This window comes from Scyliorhinus torazame, chromosome 12 (genome assembly GCF_047496885.1).
Source record: "Scyliorhinus torazame isolate Kashiwa2021f chromosome 12, sScyTor2.1, whole genome shotgun sequence".
Classification (NCBI taxonomy): Eukaryota; Metazoa; Chordata; class Chondrichthyes; order Carcharhiniformes; family Scyliorhinidae; genus Scyliorhinus; species Scyliorhinus torazame.
In genome coordinates, this window is record NC_092718.1 from 217,029,165 (window position 1) to 217,050,820 (window position 21,656).

General features: G+C 44.5%; 1 protein-coding gene across 5 annotated transcripts in view; it reads right to left on the reverse strand.

The window, feature by feature from the left end:
* The window catches only part of bcas3 (BCAS3 microtubule associated cell migration factor), a 1,250,799-nt gene that overhangs the window by 308,182 nt on the left and 920,961 nt on the right, over nt 1-21,656 (reverse strand). For 4 of the 5 annotated variants that reach the window (XM_072469940.1, XM_072469936.1, XM_072469938.1 and 1 more), the window contains exon 23: nt 1,249-1,344. The exons of the other annotated variant lie outside the window; for it this stretch is intronic. In XM_072469940.1, coding sequence (XP_072326041.1) covers nt 1,249-1,344 — 96 coding nt within the window. The remainder of the gene's footprint in view (nt 1-1,248; nt 1,345-21,656) is intronic. 5 annotated transcript variants of the gene reach the window in all.

Genomic DNA, 21,656 nt, shown 5'->3' on the forward strand with positions numbered 1-21,656 from the left:
GTTTGATTAGGAGGGGTTATTGGGTTCCGGTGATAGGGTGGAAGTGAGGGCTTAAGTGGGTTGGTGCAGACCCGAATGGCCTCCTTCTGCACTGTATGTTCTATTATTGAACAATTTTATTGGGCAGCACGGTAGCATTGTGGATAGCACAATTGCTTCACAGCTCCGATTTCGGCTTGGGTCACTGTCTGTGTGGAGTTCACCCTGTGTGTGCGTGGGTTTCCTCCGGGTGCTCCGGTTTCCTCCCACAGTCCAAAGATGTGCAGGTTAGGTGGATTGGCCATGATAAATTGCCCTTAGTGTCCAAAATTGCCCTTAGTGTTGGGTGGGGTTACTGGGGTATGGGGATAGAGTGGAGGTATTGACCTTGGGTAAGGTGCTCTTTCCAAGAGCGGGTGCAGACTCGATGGGCCGAATGGCCTCCTTCTGCACTGTAAATTCTATGAACTAGGAGCACAGTGCAATATTTCAAAATTCCTAAGGATACAAAATGCAGAAATATAATAAACAGTCCAGAGGAAGGTAACAGACTTGCAGAATACATAGGATAGGATTTATCGACCAATCCTCCCGCCCTATATTTTTTGGTGGCAGAGGTGGCCCGCCAGCGAGTTTTGCTGCACCCTCGTCGCCGGGAAACGTGTGCGCAGTCTTCAGGCCGCAATATCCCGCCAACATGAACAGCCGGCAAATTCCGCCCAAAGACTTACTCGCAAAATGGATATACACAGGGTAGATGAAATTTAATGCAGAGATGTGTGAAGTGATTCATTTTGGGAGGAAAGATGAAGAAACATTTTTACACAGGGAATTGCTAAGATCTGAAATAAACTGACAAAGGATGGTGGAGGCAGATTCAATATTAATTTCAAAAAGAGAGGTGGATAAATATTTAAAAGGGAAACATCTGCAGGTCTCTGAGAAGGAGCAAGGGAGTGAAGCGAATTGGGAGCTGGTTCAGACATGACGGGCCAAATGGCCTGCCGCTATGCTACAACATGCTCTGATTCTCTGAAGTAGGTCTTTGACTTTTCGATCGATGCCATCATAAATAATGTCAATAGAGTACTAACAAACAAACACTTAAAGAGAGAAACTTTATCACAGTGGCAGGATGGGGAAGGGTTCAGGAGAGGGAGCAAAATAAGTGCTTTTGAATAAATGAAGCATCACTCCAAATGTACTATTAAAATATGTTCAAAAGTTCAGCAAAGGCTTAATGAGCAAATGAATTACAATAAAAAATACCTGCTTGAATGTCATACTCAATAGGTTGACCGTTGCTGGGCTGCCATTTTGTTGTGTTGTGTTGTGCTGTCCCACTACCGCATACTATCTCTGGCACTGAAATGTAAATACAAAGTTCAGAATTGGCCATGATTTGATCAATGGTGTTTCATGGGACTGAAAGTTCTTCTACATCCCAATGGTGTCTTTATTGCAAATACAATTCAAGAATTATTATTTATTCCTCACATACATGATATTGTTTGTGACTGGTTTAAGACAGGATAGTGCTTCATGCAAAGACATCAATCGTTGAAATGTTTCTCATAGTAGGCAAATCTCTGGAATTACTCACCATTCAGATAGATATTGCTAAAAAGAGACCATGGCACTATTTGAAGAAGAGTGTGGTCTCACCCGTTGGGAACTCAGCGTGACGGCTGCGGACTCAGTCCAGTGGCGCCACGGTCGGGGGAGGGCAGATCCGCGCGGGCAGGGGTGGACATATTCGGGGAAGTTTTCACGCCGACGTGGGGACTTGGTCCAGCCATAGAATCCGGCCCACTTTCTCTTTTGTACGTCATTTCAAACCCATTCACACAAAAGATATCTTAAAAAATGTAATAAAGTTGAATGCAGTTTTGAACTCACTGCTATTTTGCACGCCGTTCAAGAAAGTCTAAGAGCCAATTAAAGCTTTTCATGTAAACCTTTTTAACATGGCCCATCATTCTTGACAAAGATTAAATTGCACTTTCCATTTGTAATTATTATTGTAGTCAACAGACAGAGGTTTGTTTCTTCATAAACCTATGCAAATGCTAAGGCAATTAATTATGTTATATGAAGAAATATGGCCATTTGGTTACATTTGCGGGTCAAAGCCTTTCAATCTGTCCTTGTTAAACCAACGCTGTATGTACATCTGATTGAGCATGTGCACCAGCTGCCAGCAGTCATCAAAGCTGTGGTGTGTGAGGAAAGCAAGAACCAGTGTTAGAGGCCCCTCTGTGTCACAAGCTCAGGGTTAATCTGCTGATCTTTCCAACCAGTCACCATCACTTCCTATTACAAATCAAATAGCATGTTCACTTCTTACTGATCCAAACCGATTGATTGGCTATCACTAACAACATTTGCTTTCTATTGATCCAAACTGATTGGCTACCACTATCCACACCCGTTCCGACTGATCCAAACCATTAAGCATGGGAAACGAGCACTCCTGCAGCAGCTGCCTGAATTTTTCTATCTTTGCTGGTGGGAGGAGGCAGTGCCCCAGGACATGTGTGGTGCAAAGACACGGTACAAGAACAAAGGCGACCGCGATGTTGCAGCAACAATCAAGGCATCTCCCAGCTGAGCATTGTGGGAAACGCATTTGCCCATGTTCCTTTCGTCAGACTGCAGATCAAGGCTGAACACACTCCCTGACAACAAGGCAGCATTTGGCCAAGTAAGAAATCAAGGAGCCCTAGTGAAACTGAAGTCAATGGGAATCAGGGGGAAAACTCTCCGCTGGTTGGAGTCATACCTAGCACAAAGGTTGTGGGGTTGTTGAAGGTCAGTCATCTCAACTTCAGGACATCACTACAGGAGTTCCTCAGGACAGTATCCTAGGCCCAACCACATTCAGCTGCTTCATTAATGACCTCCATGCTGTGATGAATGTAAGGAAGTCATATTTTATATTTTTTGCAGTAAAGTTATTAAAACCTGGGTTAAGATGCATAGACTGTATGACCGCTAGAGCTGTGATTAAGGTGGCGTAAAAGTGAGGTGATCATTGAATTGCAGGTGAAGTCATCTGCTAATCGATTTTGAGAACCGTTTACTTGTTTACAGAGAGCTAATGAAAGAGTGTTTACATTTGATGGATCCCTGGGGTGTAGATAATTTATGAGGGGTAGGGTGTTTGGTCCTGGCTAAACAAGTCAAGGGACATATTGTAAAAAGAGACAAAAGGATGTCTTATGCTTTGGGTACAGATGCTGTTGTTAATAGGAGGAGCTAGGTCTGTCTGAAAAGTCTCATCTGAACGAGGGGTTTCAGCTTGGTCCTGAAAAGTTTTCTTAATATTCTGCACAGAGGAGCCCACCCTGCTGGCCCAGCGCCTGGCCCTGCCCTCTCAACTCCCTCCCCTCCCATTGGCCGGTCAGCGCCCCGCCTCTTCTGACCTTGAATTCAACGTCACCGCAACTGCCCCGCCCACACCCGTGTGGCCCCGCCCACATCCTGTCCCGCGCTCAAGCACGTCCGGGTGGAGCGCACGCAGCCCGGTGACTGCGTTCCGGATCACTTCCCTCCCCCCTCCCCAGGGAGAGGGCAGCAGTGAGGGGAATGGGGCGGAGTTGGGGATGGAATGGGAATGGGGGGGGGGGGTGTTGGGAATGTGGGGGGGGGGAGGTGTTGGGAATGTGGGGGGGGGGGGAGGTGTTGGGAATGTGGGGGGGGGAGGTGTTGGGAATGTGGAGAGGAGGGGGAATGGGGGGGAGGTGTTGGGAATGTGGGGGGAGGGGGAATGTGGGGGGAGGGGGAATGTGGGGGGGAGGGGGAATGTGGGGGGGAGGGGGAATGTGGGGGGGGGAATGTGGGGGGAGGGGGAATGGGGGAGGGGGAATGGGGGAGGGGGAATGAGGGGGGAGGGGGAATGGGGGAGGGGGAATGTGGGGGAGGGGGAATGTGGGGGAGGGGGAATGGGGGAGGGGGAATGGGGGAGGGGGAATGGGGGAGGGGGAATGTGGGGGGGAGGGGGAATGTGGGGGGGAGGGGGAATGTGGGGGGAGGGGGAATGTGGGGGGAGGGGGAATGTGGGGGGGAGGGGGAATGTGGGGGGGGGGAGGGGGAATGTGGGGGGAGGGGGAATGGGGAGGGGGAATGTGGGGGAGGGGGAATGGGGGAGGGGGAATGGGGGGAGGGGGAATGGGGGGAGGGGGAATGTGGGGGAGGGGGAATGTGGGGGGGAGGGGGAATGTGGGGGGGAGGGGGAATGTGGGGGGGAGGGGGAATGTGGGGGGGAGGGGGAATGTGGTGGGGGGTGGGGGAATGTAGGGGGGGGAGGGGGAATGTGGGGGGGGAGGGGGAATGGGGGGGGTGTAAAAAAATAAATATATATATATATTCTGCACAGAGAAAAGCAAGTAGAAACCTGGTCGGTTGTTATGTTTATTTATGATGGTATTTGAAATATATTGGTTTGCTTAAATAGAATATAATGGCAGGTTTAGAAGTAAGTTAAGTTTTTTTCTTTTCTTAAGAACGGTTGTAACTGTAAACTGTAAAGCTGTTTCTTTGTTGCTAATGTGGTTACTTCTGTTGAAATTAAAGTTTGTTTCACATGAAAGATACCTATTGGTCAGTGTTATCACTCCTGTGGCGCAGTAACATTTCCTCACAGTTTTACAAATTGCAAAGAGCCGGGTTCTAACGCTTCCATCAAGGTCAGATATGGGGATGCGCGCTGATGATTGCTCAATGTTCAGCACCATTCATGACTCCTCAAATACTGAAACAGTCCATGTTCAAACACTGACATGATCTTCTCAGTCTGGCAGTTGCAAGAGACATTCTCTGAACAAAAGGAACCACTATATATTGCCTTCATTGATCTCACCAAGACATTCAACCATGTGAGCAGTGATGGTCTATTGAAGCTGCTGAAGAAAATTGGTTGCCTGCTGAAGCTGTTCAAGATAATCTCCTCTTTCCACGACAACATGATGGGTAAGGTCAGCTACGACAGGGCTTCACTGGAAGCCTTGGAGATTTGCAGTGGGGTCAGCAGGGTTGTGTTCTGGCACTGGCAATCCTTGCCATTCTTCTCTTTGCTCTGTCTTTTAAAAAAATGTATTTATGGGATATGGGCGTTGCTGGTTGGCCAGCATTTATTGCCCATCCCGAGTTCAGAAGGTGGTGCTGAGTTGCCTACTTGGACCGCTGCAGTCCCTGAGGTGTAGGTACACGTAGAGTGCTGTTAGGGAGGGAGTTCCAGGATTTTGACCCAGAGACAGTGAAGGAACGACAATTATTTCCAAGTCAGGATGGTGAGTGGTGGCTTGGAGGGGAACCTCCAGGTGGTGGGGTTACCAGGTATCTGCTGCTCTTGTCCTTCGAGATGGTTGTGGTCATGGAAGGTGGGTTTGGAAGGTGCTGTCTTGACAAGTTAATGCAGTGCATATTGTGGATGGTACACACGGCTGCCACTGTTCGTCAGTGGTGGAGGGTTTGAATGTGTGTGGAAGGGGTAACAATCAAATGGGCTGCTTTGTCCTGGATGGTGTCGAGGTTCTTGAGTGTTGTTGGAGCTGCACTCATCCAGGTAAGTGGGGAGTATTCCATTCCACAATATTACACTCCTGACTTGTGCCTTGTAGACGGTGGACAGGCTTTTGGGGGGTGTCAGGAGGGGAGTTACTCGTCGCAGGATTCCTAGCCTCCTCCTCCAGTGAGTTATTTAATTGGCCACCACCATTCAAGGCTGGATGTGGGAGGACAGCAGAGCTTCGATCTGATGCGTTTACTATGGAATCGCTTAGCTCTGTCTATTACTTACTGCTCATGCTGTTTGGCACACAAGTCGTCCTGTGTTGTAGCTTCATCAAGTTGGCACCTCATTTTTCGGTATGCCTGATGTTGCTCCTGCACTCTTCATTGAACCAGGGTTGATCCCCTGGCTGGGTGGTAATGGTAGTGTGCGGCAATTACGTTGCAGATTGTGGTTGAGTCCAATTCTGCTGCTGCTGAAGGGCCCACAGCGCCTCATGGATGCCCAGTCTTGAGTTGCTAGATCTGTTTGAAGTCTGTCCCATTTAGCACGGTGGTAGTGCCTCAGAACACGATGGAGGGTATCCTCAATGTGAAGGTGGGACTTGGTCTCCACAAGGACTGTGTGGTGGTCACTTTTACCGATACTGTCATGGACAGATGCATCTGCAGCAGGCAGGTTGGTGAGGATGAGGTCCAGTAGGTTTTTCCCTCTTGTTGCTTCGGTCACCACCTGCTGCAGTCCCAGTCTAGCAGCTATATCTTTAGGGCCCAGTCAGCTCGGTCAGTGGTGGTACTACCGGGCCGCTCTTGGTGACGGACACTGAAGTTTCCACCCAGAGTAAATTCTGCGCACTTCCCACCCTCAGTGCTTCCTCCACGTGGTGTTCAACATGGAGGAGCACTGATTCATCAGCTGATGGTGGACGGTACGTGGTAATCAGCAGGAGGTTGCCTTGCCCATGTTTAACCGGAAGACATGAGACTTCATGGGGTCCAGAGTTGATGTTGAGGACTCCCAGGGTAACTCGCTCCTGACTGTATACCATTGTGACACCACCTCTGCTGGGTCTGTCTTGCCAGTGAGTCAGGGCATACCCAGGAATGGTGAGAGTGGTGCCTGGGACATTGCAAGGTATGATTCTGTGAGCATGACTACGTCAGGCTGCTGCTTGACTAGCCTGAGACAGCTCTCCTGACTTTGGTAGAAGCCCCCAGATATTAGTTAGGACGACGTTGCAGGGTTGACAGGGCTGTTTCATTTCAGGTCATCTGTAGAAATTGTCTACTTACTTGTCAGAACTGATGGACAGCTGCTCAGCCTCACTTGCCTGAGGTCTAAGAGTAGGTCCTCAGAGAGTTACTCTATGCTGACAAATGTTGCACTAGCATTCCATAATGGAGGAACTCCTTCAGCAGCAAATGGACAGACTCTCTCGTCTGTAAAGAGTTTGTCTGTCAAGAGTTTGGTTATCAGTATCAGGAAGAAAAATGTCATTTCCAGGATGTTGCTACATTGGCATCTATCGACATTGACAATGTGATACCGCAGGTTGTAGATCGATTCACATATAGAAGCTCCATCACCACCAGCAATCTGTCCTTCGAGACTGGAATCAGTACATGCATCCCAAAAGCTGCAACTGTTACGTCTGAGCTGAATAAGAACGATGTGGAGATGCCGGCGTTGGACTGGGGTGAGCACAGTACGAAGTCTTACAACACCAGGTTAAAGTCCAACAGGTTTGTTTTGATGTCACTAGCTTTCGGAGCGCTGCTCCTTCCTCAGGTGAATGCAGAGGTCTGTTCCAGAACCACATATATAGACAAATTCAAAGATGCCAGACAATGCTCGGAATGTGAGCATTAGCAGGTGATTAAATCTTTACAGATCCAGAGATGGGGTAACCCCAGGTTAAAGAGGTGTGAATTGTATCAAGCCAGGACAGTTGGTAGGATTTCGCAGGCCAGATGGTGGGGGATGAATGTAATGCGACATGAATCCCAGGTCCCGGTTGAGGCCGCACTCACGTGTGCGGAACTTGGCTATAAGTTTCTGCTCGGCGATTCTGCGTTGTCGTGGGTCCTGAAGGCCGCCTTGGAGAGCGCTTACCCGGAGATCAGAGGCTGAATGCCCTTGACTGCTGAAGTGTTCCCCGACTGGAAGGGAACATTCCTGCCTGGTGATTGTTGCGCGATGTCCGTTCATTCGTTGTCGCAGCGTCTGCATGGTCTCGCCAATGTACCACGCTTCGGGACATCCTTTCCTGCAGCGTATGAGGTAGACAATGTTGGCCGAGTCGCACGAGTATGTACCGCGTACCTGGTGGGTGGTGTTCTCACGTGTAATAGTGGTATCCATGTCGTTTCTGGAACAGACCTCTGCATTCACCTGAGGAAGGAGCAGCGCTCCGAAAGCTAGTGACATCGAAACAAACCTGTTGGACTTTAACCTGGTGTTGTAAGACTTCGTACTGAATAAGAATGTCTGCAATTTGACTGAGAACACCACACTTTGGGTTTAATAAGCCTGTGTCCTCAGTGCAATCTATAGCAGTGAGACCTGAACTACATATGCTAGGCAGGAAAAAAGACTGAACAGTTTACGCCTTTGTTGTCTCAGTCATATTTCAGTGTCCCTTGGCAGGACAAGATCACCAACTCAAGAGGTCCTGGAGCGTGCTAATTTAATCGTCATACACTCTTGCTAAGTCAACGATGTCTACACTGGCATGGCCATGTTCATCAGGTGGATGATGGCTATGTACCCAAAGGCCTTCTTAACGGTGAATTGGCCACTGGGTCACAACTTCCTGGGCGTCCCTACCTCTGCTACAAGAACACCTGCAAGTGAGATATGGCGATGGTGGAAACAATACCAACAACTGGGAGTCAGTCGCTTACGGCTGTGATTTCTGGAGCTTAATTGTTTGGGGAGGGATTGGAAGAGGTTAAAAGTATTTAAATAGTGACAGAGCAATAACAAACATTCCAGACTGGAAAAACGTTGAGGTTCAATCTCAGATGCAACCAGTCTCCAGCAAAGAGTGGTCACGTGGACACTGTCTCATAAACCGGCAGGAGGAATGCTAAATCAGAATGACCCGATCAGAAACAAATATCTCAGTAGCCGAGAAGAGCACCCTGAGGAAATAGAGGCCAGCTATTGTGCAGCTTTCCGAGCCACATTTGGCAATGTTGAACACCATGGGTGCAAACCAAAGTTACCAATGTGATCCAAACAATTGAGCCATCACTAATCACATTCACTTCCTATTAATCCGAACTGATTGGCTTTCGCTAACCATATTCACTTCCTATTGATCCAATCCGATTGGCTATTGCAAACCACATTCACTTCCTATTGATCCAACCCGATTGGCTATCGCTAACCACATTCACTTCCTATTGATCCAATCCGATTGGCTATTGCAAACCACATTCACTTCCTATTGATCCAACCCGATTGGCTATCGCTAACAACATTCACTTCCTATTGATCCAACCCGATTGGCTATTGCAAACCACATTCACTTCCTATTGATCCAACCCGATTGGCTATTGCAAACCACATTCACTTCCTATTGATCCAACCCGATTGGCTATCGCTAACCACATTCACTTCCTATTGATCCAACCCGATTGGCTATTGCAAACCATATTCACTTCCTGTTGATCCAACCTGATTGGCTATTGCAAACCATATTCACTTCCTGTTGATCCAATCTGATTGGCTATTGCAAACCACATTCACTTCCTATTGATCCAACCCGATTGGCTATTGCAAACCATATTCACTTCCTGTTGATCCAATCTGATTGGCTATTGCAAACCACATTCACTTCCTGTTGATCCAATCTGATTGGCTATTGCAAACCATAGTCACTCCCTATTGATCCAATCTGATTGGCTATTGCAAACCACATTCACTTCCTATTGATCCAACCCGATTGGCTATCGCTAACCACATTCACTTCCTATTGATCCAACCCGATTGGCTATTGCAAACCACATTCACTTCCTATTGATCCAACCCGATTGGCTATTGCAAACCACATTCACTTCCTGTTGATCCAATCTGATTGGCTATTGCAAACCATATTCACTTCCTGTTGATCCAACCCGATTGGCTATTGCAAACCATATTCACTTCCTGTTGATCCAATCTGATTGGCTATTGCAAACCATATTCACTTCCTGTTGATCCAACCCGATTGGCTATCGCTAACCACATTCACTTCCTATTGATCCAACCCGATTGGCTATTGCAAACCATATTCACTTCCTGTTGATCCAACCCGATTGGCTATTGCAAACCATATTCACTTCCTGTTGATCCAATCTGATTGGCTATTGCAAACCACATTCACTTCCTATTGATCCAACCCGATTGGCTATTGCAAACCATATTCACTTCCTGTTGATCCAATCTGATTGGCTATTGCAAACCACATTCACTTCCTGTTGATCCAATCTGATTGGCTATTGCAAACCATATTCACTCCCTATTGATCCAATCTGATTGGCTATTGCAAACCACATTCACTTCCTATTGATCCAACCCGATTGGCTATCGCTAACCACATTCACTTTCTATTGATCCAACCCGATTGGCTATTGCAAACCTCTTTCACTTCCTATTGATCCAATCTGATTGGCTATTGCAAACCATATTCACTTCCTGTTGATCCAACCCGATTGGCTATTGCAAACCATATTCACTTCCTGTTGATCCAATCTGATTGGCTATTGCAAACCACATTCACTTCCTGTTGATCCAATCTGATTGGCTATTGCAAACCACATTCACTTCCTGTTGATCCAATCTGATTGGCTATTGCAAACCATATTCACTCCCTATTGATCCAATCTGATTGGCTATCGCTAACCACATTCACTCCCTATTGAACTGTCACTTCTGTTGTAACAAATTAAATTGGTCATTGTCTTCAGCTTCTGTGTACCTCAATCAAATCAGAGATTTGTTTGCTAATGATTCAAGCTGAACTGCAAACTACATTATCATCATGTCGATTGAATCAACATACATTCACTCCCTATTGATCCAAATTAAATCACCAATTATATTCACTTCCTATTGATCCAACCTAAATCATCAAACAGATTTGTGCTTCATTGATCCAAGCCAAATTACACCTTGGCAGCAAGCTGAAATCTGTCATGATCTGCAAGAGGACCAACCGAGAGCATCCTGGAATGTTTGCACAACAATTCCAGGCCACGATCCATCCACAATAGAGAAACAATGGTCTCTCACAATCTCACTCTTACATCCTGAGCAAGAAGCAGAGGCCAGGCTGAGGAGAAAATAACCCACAGAGAGACTTGTACCCTCACCAGTTGATGGAAGGATTAAAACTCAGGGATTTTCTGCCGAGCAGACATGGGATGTCGGAGCAGGATGAGGCCATTTGGCCCTTCAAGCCTTAATTTGAGAAGTTGACGACTGATCTGGTTGGTGCTCCCCACTCCGCTCTTGTTTCACCCACTCTGCCACATCCTTTGCCTGCCTTGTCTTTTAAAAATCTATCGAACTCAGCCTCCTTTATGCAGAGGAAAATTCCAGACGAACAACCCTCTCAAGAAATTCCTACACATCTCTGTTTTAAAAGGGAGACCTCTTATTTTTAAACTTTATCCCCAAGTTCTAGTCTCTCCCATAAGGGAAAAAATCTTCCCGCTATCTACCGGATCCAAGTCCCCTAAGGATCTTACATGTTTCAATGACGTCACCTCTCATTGTACCAATAGGTATAGCCACAACTGTTCAACCTTTCACCATAAGACAAGATTCTACCCTTTTTTGGTGCCTTTTGTGCTAAATGTGAGTATGTTTTTTTGTCAGAGGCATTGCAACATGAACAGAGACACAGGAGTCTTTCTGTCCAGTCTCTCAGCCAGAGAAAACAAACACACAGGAGTATTGTGTTGTACAACCCAAGCTCCTGCTGCTCCAGTCAAGAGGGAAAAGGCTTCCATTTAAATTGCATCTGTCATGCACTCCGGAATCTCCCAAAAGCACATCACAGCCAGTTAATTAAGTTTGAAGCATAATTTTGCAGGCAAACACAGGAGTAAATTAATCTCTCTTGGTGGGAATGGTTGAGGGGTGAAGATTGGCCAGAATTCTGGAAGAATTTCCTTCCCTTCCTGAAATAGTGCAATGGTGCCTTTTTCATCAACCTGAGAGGCACGCAGGACATCAATGTGATAAAGAAATACCCTGTAATGGTATTAGCACCCATGACCTTCTAATTACACCAAAGCTATTACCTATAAAGGACCGCAAAGATCTATTTTTGATTTGCTCCTATTCCTGATCAATAAGCTATACCTCAGCAACATTACACAAAGACATGGGGCTGGATTCTCTGATTCCCGCATAAAAAGGGATTCTCCGGCCGATCGCCGAACGCGGCTTTGGCATCGACGATCGGAGAATCCCGCCCATGATGTCAGCTTGCACAAGTATACGGACAACACATCGCTCCATCTCTGCACTACCCTCTCTTGATCCCTCCACTGTCCCTCTGTCATTAGCTTCTTCGTCCACTCTCCGAATCTGAATGGGCCACAACTTCCTTCAGTTGAACATTGAGGAAACTGATGCCACCGTGTCGGTCCCCTGACACAAACTTTATTCTTTGTCATCGATTCCATTCCCCTCCCAAGCCATTCTTTTCGGCTGATTCATAGATTATCATAGAATTTACAGTGCAGGAGGCCATTCGGCCCATCGAGTCTGCACTGGCTCTTGGAAAGAACACCCTACCCAAGGTCAACACCTCCACCTATCCCTATAATCCAGTAACCCCACCAAACACTAAGGGCAATTTTGGACACTAAGGGCAATTTATCATGGCCAATCCACCTAACCTGCACATTATGGGGCTGTTTAGCACAGGGCTAAATCGCTGGCTTTGAAAGCAGACCAAGGCAGGCCAGCAGCATGGTTCAATTCCCGTAACAGCCTCCCCGAACAGGCGCCGGAATGTGGCGACTAGGGGCTTTTCACAGTAACTTCATTTGAAGCCTACTTGTGACAATAAGCGATTTTCATTTCATTTTTCATCTTTGGACTGTGGGAGGAAACCGGAGCACCCGGAGGAAACCCACGCACACACGGGGAGGATGTGCAGACTCCGCACAGTCTGTGATCCAAGCCGGAATCGAACCGGAGACCCTGGAGCTGTGAAGCAATTGTGCTATCCACAATGCTACCGTGCTGCCCAAAGCTTGGCATCCTTATTTGAGTTGAGCTGAGCTTCTGGCCTCATACTCTCTCCATTGTAACGTCCACCCACGTCCATCTCTGTAAGATCCCTCTCTTCATGCCTGCCATGGCTCATCCACTGTCCAAATCCCCATCCATGCTTTTATCATCTCCAAATTCGACTATGCCTGTGCTCTTCTGGCCGTATAAGGTTGAGTGGAGAGGTTAATATAAATGCAAAACACTGAGTGGGTAAGGCAGCAGAGAGGATAGCGAGAGAAACCGGGCTTGTGTTCCAGATTCATGACCTTTCATAAGAATGAATGAAACCATTCCACGGAGGGTATCTGTCATTTTCTGTTTTTATTTCAAATTTCCAGCATCCGCAGTATTTAACTTTTATGAGGTAAAATTGTAATGCATTTTAGCAAGTACTTGAGGCTAAGACTATTGGAGACCTTTTTTTAATGTTCCCATAGAGATGATATGTGCAAGCGACTGATATAAATAGGAAAAAGGGGAGGGAAATCTTGAGATAAACATACAACCATTTATTCTCATTTATGGAGAGAAACAACATTTCCCACATCCTATTAACAGCTTTATCACAATGTGAACAAAAACTTACATCCCTGCGATTTTGTTAGTGATTTAATCTTGCAAATCTTTCGTCTTGTTGTGCAAAAAATGACTAATAACAGTCTAGCTGCCAGACTGATGAATGCTTTCCCTTCATTTATGCTGAAGTACTCACATGAAGAAACAGTCAAATTGCTTGGTGTCACACAAACTAAGATTTATTTGTAGAAAATTGCCATCGGAAAGAAAAAAGGGGAGATAAAATACCAGGGCAATAAAGAGTGAAGGAGAAAGGACAGCGTAATCCAAGCAAGGAAGTTCATCGGAAAGATTACAATAAGGCAGAGATGTAGTTGAGAGGAGGGTGACAGCAAATACAATTTAAACAAAGGGAATAAACGCACTGCAGTCCTTAGTTAGCTTTTATTTTAAAATCTTTGATGCCTGCCTTTCCTCATTTGATAAACACGATTACTTTCTTTTCCTTTCCTTTGTCAAAACCAAGAGCCAGCCTGAAGACATCCTCTTTCAATCATTGAAACATCATAAAAGTTAAGGATCATAGAATCGTAGAATTTACAGTGCAGAAGGAGGCTATTCGGCCCATCGAGTCTGCACCGGCTCTTTGAAAGAGCACCCTAACTAACCCCACAACTCCACCCTATCTCCGTAAACCCACCTAACCTTTTTTGGACACGAAGGGCAATTTAGCATAGCCAATCCACCTAAACCTGCATATCTTTGGACAGTGGGAGGAAACCGGAGCACCCGGAGGAAACCCACGCACACACGGGGAGAACGTGCAGACTCTGCACAGACAGTGACCCAAGCCGGGAAACCACTGTGCTACCGTGCTGCAGATGAGAAAAGCTATTTGATCCACCTAAACACAGATATCTGCCATTCAGATTTTCACGTTCTGGCCTCCAGGCTCCTAAGGTCTGTATCTTTAATCCCATGCCTGGTGAATTGTACCGACCATTTATCATCCTTTTGTACAATCACATTTTTAAAAATTCTGACCTAAGTTTCATTGGTTTATTGTTGTTGCCTCTGGTCCCATTATCTTTCGCATTGTGTAGTAGCATCCAGGAAATAGCCTATTCAAGCCATTTAACATTGACATACTTCATCTCTCAGTAACTGTCTTCCCTCAAGGTTTCGGAAATTGCTTTGTTAACACTCCATCCCCTTTACAATTTGAATCATTTTCCTCACTCTTCTCTACACCCTCCTGTGCTGGAATATCACCTTTTGTAGCAAGTTAACCAGAGTTGCATACAACACAAGTACTGTATGACTCATAGATCGGCACTCAACCGACAGTCTTTGCTCATGTGTTCCTGGATAACATTTCCTCAATGTGCCATCTGTAACTAAGATGGAAACTGCTTCCTTATATACATCTTTCAAAATGGTATTACGATTTTGTCATACAGGGGACAGAGGCAATCTTATCTTTCTATCCAAAGTATTTGCAAGCAGGACAATCCTCTCTGTGATATTCTATTCCTGCCCTGGACTCTCTTTACTGACTCCCTGTGATAGCATGTCCAGAATTGTGTCTGTAACTGTCTGTATAGGTAGGAATCAAGGTTCCAAACTCAAGATTCAGTTTCTCTTTGGTCATTTTGCAACAAACCAACCTCACATATACATTACACATGACTAATCTGGATAGTCACAGGTTTTTAGCCCAGCAACTCTCAGAGGAATATCTTTTATAAATGATCAAAAATCACGATGCTTTCTACTGAGTAATATAGGTAATAATGACTTCATATCAAATTTAATATTGGGTTAGAAGGCTGGAGTGGAATCTGAACTTCAGAACGAATGCTGGATGACATCTGAATAGCTTGCTGTACTGTACTGAAGTACCCATACACTGCCACCCCCTAAATATTCATATTGCTGTCCTTCATACTGGCTTTCTTCATTAACTGAACTTCAGACAGTATTTCAAAAGTTAGTGTATAATTCAGTGTGAGGTTCTTTACCTGTGCAGCTGTGGCAGGCTTCCACTTGGCACCTTGTCCTTAACAACATGGTTCAAATCGAGAACCTCTCATGCCAATGAGAGTTCATATTCCAGATATGCAATACTTCAGGCAACAACAACTTGCATTTATTTAGTGTCTTTAACATGGGAAACAATTCCAACCAACACAGTCCAGGACCTAACACCTGGAGATCTCTTAAGGCGAAGGATTGAATCTGTTCGCTCCTCAACAACCAGATAAGCCTTCTCTACAAAAAGCAAAACTTGAATGATGCTTGCAAATGGATCGCCCATTCTGCAACTCTTCCTGAACGCGTTGAGTGACTGGGAGCATTATCAAAAAAGGTTTAAAACCAAGCCACATAAACAGATAAAACGGTTCAAGAAGATGGCTTACCACCACATTCTCATGATCAATTAGGGATAGGCAAAAAAAATGCTGGCTTAGCTAGCAATGCCCACGTTCCATGAAAGAAGTTTCAAAAAGGACTGCATTCGCAAGGATAGGTTTTAAGAAGCCATGAAATAGAAAAGAGAAAAATACAGAGGTTTATGCAATAATGAAAACTGGAGATGCTAACAAGGCCAGAATTAGATGAATACAAAGAGGTTGGAGGGTTGTACCGTTCAATAAGGTTAAAGATTGAGGGAGGGATAGGGCCATGGATGGTTAGTTGGAATAGGACTGGAATTTGACTGTAAACTGGTAACAAACTAGTGAATGTGTGCTTCAGAACTGCCTGCCGTATGCCAGATTAATGTAGCAGAGTGTGGTGGCTTTGTCATGATGGGGTATTGGCCAAGATGCAGTATAACCACAGGCAGGGTGGGTTTTTGGATTGTGTGACCATAGTGCATCATACAATTGACTGAATGATTATTAGGTAACTTGGGCCTGTGGGCTAAAATGTACTTTTAAAATGTCCAATAAGTATGAGGAATTATGAATTCTGTTTTGGGTATAATCCATTTTGGTTCCTAAGCAGCAGGCGCACATATAACTAGGTTTTAATGGTTCCTTAAATCTTTTGAGTTTTATTTCATCTGTTGCAATCACTGACAACAAAGCCATCCAGCTTTAACCTAATAATTTAATATTTATGATATATTCCACAAGAACTGTAACATGATTAAATGTTAAAATAATTCAGGAGGGGGGGGGGGTGTGAGAGAGGAGGTTTTGTTCAAATATTTTCATTTTATGGAGAATATTATAGGTACGAGAATTTTGTTTGATTCCAAGAAAATATACATGGAGAAATTAACATTTAAAATGTGCGTTAGTGACTTAGCGACTCTCCCATGGTAGAATTATTCCAAGCTGATGTTTGGTGTAACAACCCAAATTGCAAGATACCGGGGTGTCCCAGTTGCAGAACCAGTTTGAAGTTTCTGTGAGCAGCAAAGTGATTGGCAGAGGTAGAAATTGAAACAGAGATTATGTCAATCATGGGGCAGCAAGAGTGAGGTCTGCACTCACATCATTGACAATGGGTCCGATCAGGCAAGGGGTTGAGATTTTTGACAGCACACTTAAAGGCAATCTGTGCTTAAAAGCTGGACAGCCAATGTCGCATACCGTTCAGAGAGAAGGCAGGGGCAGAAAGAGGAAAGAATGAAGGGCAATGAAGAAGGATGGAGGAAAATGTGATAGAGAAGACATAGCAGGAGACAATAAATAAAATCAATGCCTAAAGAGACAAGGTCTTCCCGCTCTCTGGGAGCTGTGTAAGGAGAAACAGTGTCCGTTTGTGGCTGGCGATAATACTTTCCATTCAATGGAGTTTGCAGCTTGCTGATTCATATGATTGCAGGCCGGCGCCCTGCTGGCGAGCCTCTCCAGTGAAATTAAATCCACTCTCTTCAGTTATAAATTATAATGCTCTATAAACAACACTCCCACTGGGAATTGAGAGAGATCTGTGCACAGTCCGCTCACTGTTTCTCGCTTTGCTCCTCTGCCACAAACAAGAGCGCACTGTGTGTCTGCAGTAATTTACAGACTGTTTGATGTTTGGGATAAAGAATGGGAGTGAGACAGAAACAAAAGCCAGAGAGGAGAGAGAAGGAAAAAGAGATAGGATGAGAGAAAGAAGAAAGGAGAGGTGCCACAGGTAAACAAGGAGCATAATAATAAATAGGACAGATAAAACAAATATATTCAAGGGTGTAAGGGAAACTGATAAGAAGGATTTTAATATTCTCATTCTTGGTTTGAAATTTCTCCATATCTTTAAACGCGATAGCCCTCCTCAGATCTTCATGCTCCTCCAGTTGTGGCCTCTTCAGCATCCCAATTTTAATCACTCCACAAGCTCACATGTCTTCAGCTGCCCTGACTCTAGGTTTGGAATTCCTTCTCTAAAGATTTCCACCGTTCTCTATCCTGTTTAAAATCTACCTCGTTGACCAAAGTTTTGCTCACCTGTCTAACATCTCTTTATCTGGCTCAATGTTAAAAGTTGTCTACTAATGCTTTTGTGAAGCATCTTTGGATGTTTTTACTATGTTTAGGGTGCTATATAAATGCAAGGTGCTGTGTTGTAGAGCAAAGAAAGTAGGAAAGGCAGGAAAACGTTGGTTGCACATTGATCCGGAGCAGTGCCTGAACCACTGCCTCTTGATGTGTGGAGATGCGCAGTAGGTAGCTACATCAGAATTAATTTGTGAGAGTCGCTAAGACTGGGGATCCTGTTGGTTTAAATAGTGCTTGGTGAATCTAAGCTAAGCTGTGGTGTGCTTTCCCATTGAAATGAAATGAATGAAAATCGCTTATTGTCACAAGTAGGCTTCAAATGAAGTTACTGTGAAAAGCCCCTAGTCGCCACATTCCGGCGCCTGTTTGGGGAGGCTGGTACTGGGAGGCTGACATTGCACAAGATTCCAGCATTAAGAGTTGGCAGCACTACCGTAGCACCAGTGGACATATAATAAACAGCCCCAGACAGGGAGCAAGATAGATACAGAGAATGCACAGGGGGGAACTAATTAAAAAGATGCATATATATAAAAAATAACGAGAGCAGGAGGAAGAAGAGGAAGGGAAGGAAGGAAGATGAGGAGGACACCAGGTCAAGAAGTTGCAATCTACAGGATCTAATTTCAAAACTTCTCTAATTTTGACCCACCCTGCCCACTCGTTCTGTTAGTTCCTGGCTGGAATGTTAATTGTTTCCATGTCATTGCCATTTCTGAGTCTTGCATGTTTATTTGCTATGTGATCTTCCCTCTCTCTGCAAATGTGCGTCATCTCTGCTCAGCAACTTCTTCCATTTGATCCAAGTGGGATCAGAACTGCAGCTCGTATGGAGCAGGAAGAAAGGGACACAGGAAGCATCATTCAGTGAATCTTAACTCCATCCACACCTTGTGTTCCACAAGCCTATAATTTACAGTATTACCGCAGGCTGGGTTGGAGAAAACTCCTTATGTGCAATAGTGTTGGATTAACTCTTGTCTTGTGAAGAACGGCTAAATCAGCACAAATCAAGAATAGAATCTCGGACCTACATAGACGGAATGTCCAGTACTACATCCAGTAACATATTCACCAATCAGGAGAGGATTCTGCCTTATGTTTAAAACAGGGGCTGATTTAGCACAGGGCTAAATTGCTGGCTTTGAAAGCAGACCAAGGCAGGCCAGCAACACGGTTCATTTCCTGTACCAGCCTCCCTGAACAGGTGCCGGAATGTGACGACTAGGGGCTTTTAACAGTAACTTCATTTGAAGCCTACTTGTGACAATAAGCGATTTTCATTCATTCATTTTCATAACATGTTACCCAGCACACAGCAACAACAGCTGTTTTATGCCAGCAAATTTCTGCTCAGGAACAACGGAAGGGAGGCAATTTGAAGAGTAAAGAAAAACACTGGTGAGCATGAGGATTCAAATACAATGGAAGAGAGGTAGAGAGCGATAGAGAGACGAATTCAGAAAAGAAAATCTGGTTATCATGATGGAGGGCTAACCTTTTCCAGGGGTCAGTGAAAAAGCTTGTCATATGGACTGGTGAAACACAGAGTATCTCGTCCCTCCATTCTACTGTGCTATTTGTATTTGTTTTCAATCAATATGGTTTTCATTTCCTTATTTCAGTGTGGCCATATGTGATCTTGTATCCTGACATAATGAAGCAGGCGGGGGTAAGAGTAATTTGAACTTTTGTGCTTGCATATCTGTCGCCCGTATGCAAACTGTTTAGAAAGTATAAAGCCTTGTTTGCTTGCATTATTGATGAAGAGTTTAGAAATGCAGATGTCGCAAATGCAACATTCAACATTCTGCAGGTTTGCTAGTCCATACAAATCACTGCACTGATCAAAACCAAAGCACAGCAAAACAGGCAACGTATGCCACTTCAATTAATGAGCTTTCTAAATTCGCACACAAGACTTTTTGGTAACACATACAAGGATAAAGTTTGTGAGGTCCAGCTCCCAAAAGGGAGCCTTGGTTGGTGGGAGAGGATAGCCCTTGGGTTTTAAAACACATGTTCCCATTAAGGAAGGTTCATCGTAAAGTTAACACTATAAAGAAATGATTGAGCTTAAGTATAGCCTAATTGAAGTGTGGCATGGTGGCACAGTGGTTAGCACTGCTGCTTCACAGCTCCAGGGTTCAGTTCCAGCCTTGGGTGACTGTGTGGAGTTTGCATTTTTTCCCTGTATCTGCGTGGGTTTCCTCCGGGTACTCCGGTTTCCTCCCACAGTCTAAAGATGTGCAGGCTAGGTGGATTGGCCATGCTACATTGCCCCTTGATGTCTAAAAGGTTAGGTGGGGTTACTGTGTTACGAGCATAGGGTGAAGGCGTGGGCTATAGTAGGGTGCTCTTTCCAAGGGTTAGTGCACACGATGGGCCAAAAGGCCTCCTTGTGCACTGTAAATTCTATGATTCTATACTCATCCTGAACTGCAGCAACAAAGCTTGAATCGATTATGAAAGTCAGCAACCAAAGATTGTTTTATACTTCACAAGTCCCCTAATTTGGAGAGCAACATAAGTCATATTTCACTTCCCAGTGTTGGGAACAGTTTTATTCTAAACAGTGGTGTTCTGAGTCAGAGTCAGCCCAAAGGTCCAGCTTCTTTCCATGATGCTTTCCCTGTTTAAAATGAGCAAGGTTTTAAAGATGTCAAAGCTGCTAACATCAGTTGATGGGAATACATGGCACAATAGGATTGATGATAAAAGTTCTCAGATGTATAATGTGTCTCATGACCGGTAATAATAAAGCAACATTGTTATGGCTTAATAAATTATTATATTTCTATTTATTTATCTGTATGAAATAGATAAATTGACTGTGTCCAACACATTTCAAAGTGTCAAAATCATTAAGAGAAACCCAGTTTGTTCTGGCTGCTTTTTCCTGACCAGGAGCCTTCTATTTTCCGAAGCTCCGAGAATAGATTTGGTGGCCAAGAGGAAAAAGATCAGCTTAAATACAGCTTTACCTCAGCAGCAGAATAATCCACCCATTTACAGAGTGCGCTAAGCAATCTGTAAGCGGCTGAACACCAGCAGTTTAAATTTAATAAATTTCAAATGTGAAATATTGGAGATAGAGGAAAAACAGTCAATGTTCATATTCCACTTTGGTGGTGAAATAGCCAAGTACAAAACTGAAAGAAAGACAGAGAATATGAGTATCGACTTAATATTCAACATGTCCAACTATTGCAATCCACAATCTTCAAGAGCTACATGATCAAAACAATAGAATACAAGTCAGAAAAATCATGATCTATTTTCCCGTGCTCTGGCCTGACCACACTTTGAACACCGTGTCCAGTTCTGGTCACTGAGAAACAAGGGAAATATTCAAAGACTGGAGTAAATGCAGAAGGAAAAAAAAACCCGATTAATTTCTAAGACTAGTGTTGAGGTCTTAGTTGGGAACAGAGACTTGGAATTTCATCCCTTTGAAGAAGCACCTGGGAGTATATTTTACAGATAATAAACTAAATGGAAAGACTAACTGGGAAGATTAAAGAGGGCAACAGATTCAAACTAGTAAAAGGTACTGCTGAAAAAAAGCAATTTAAAAAAAAAAAATGTTTTTTTTGTCGAAGCTTTTCATCTTGAACTCATCAGGGCAGTTTGCAAGAATAACAATGTCAGGGGAAACAACACATTTATACTGTATGAGAGGAGGCTGCTGATTTTCCATGAGAAACATGTCTTCAATAGAATGATACCTAACTTCCTTCTCCTTGCATATTTCCGATATGTGGATAATATGTTTGTTGTATTTAAATCTGTAGCTGCATGTAATAATTTCCTTCACTAAATTGCCCTTAGTGTCCAAAAAAGGTAGGTGGGGTTACAGGGTTACGGGGATAGGG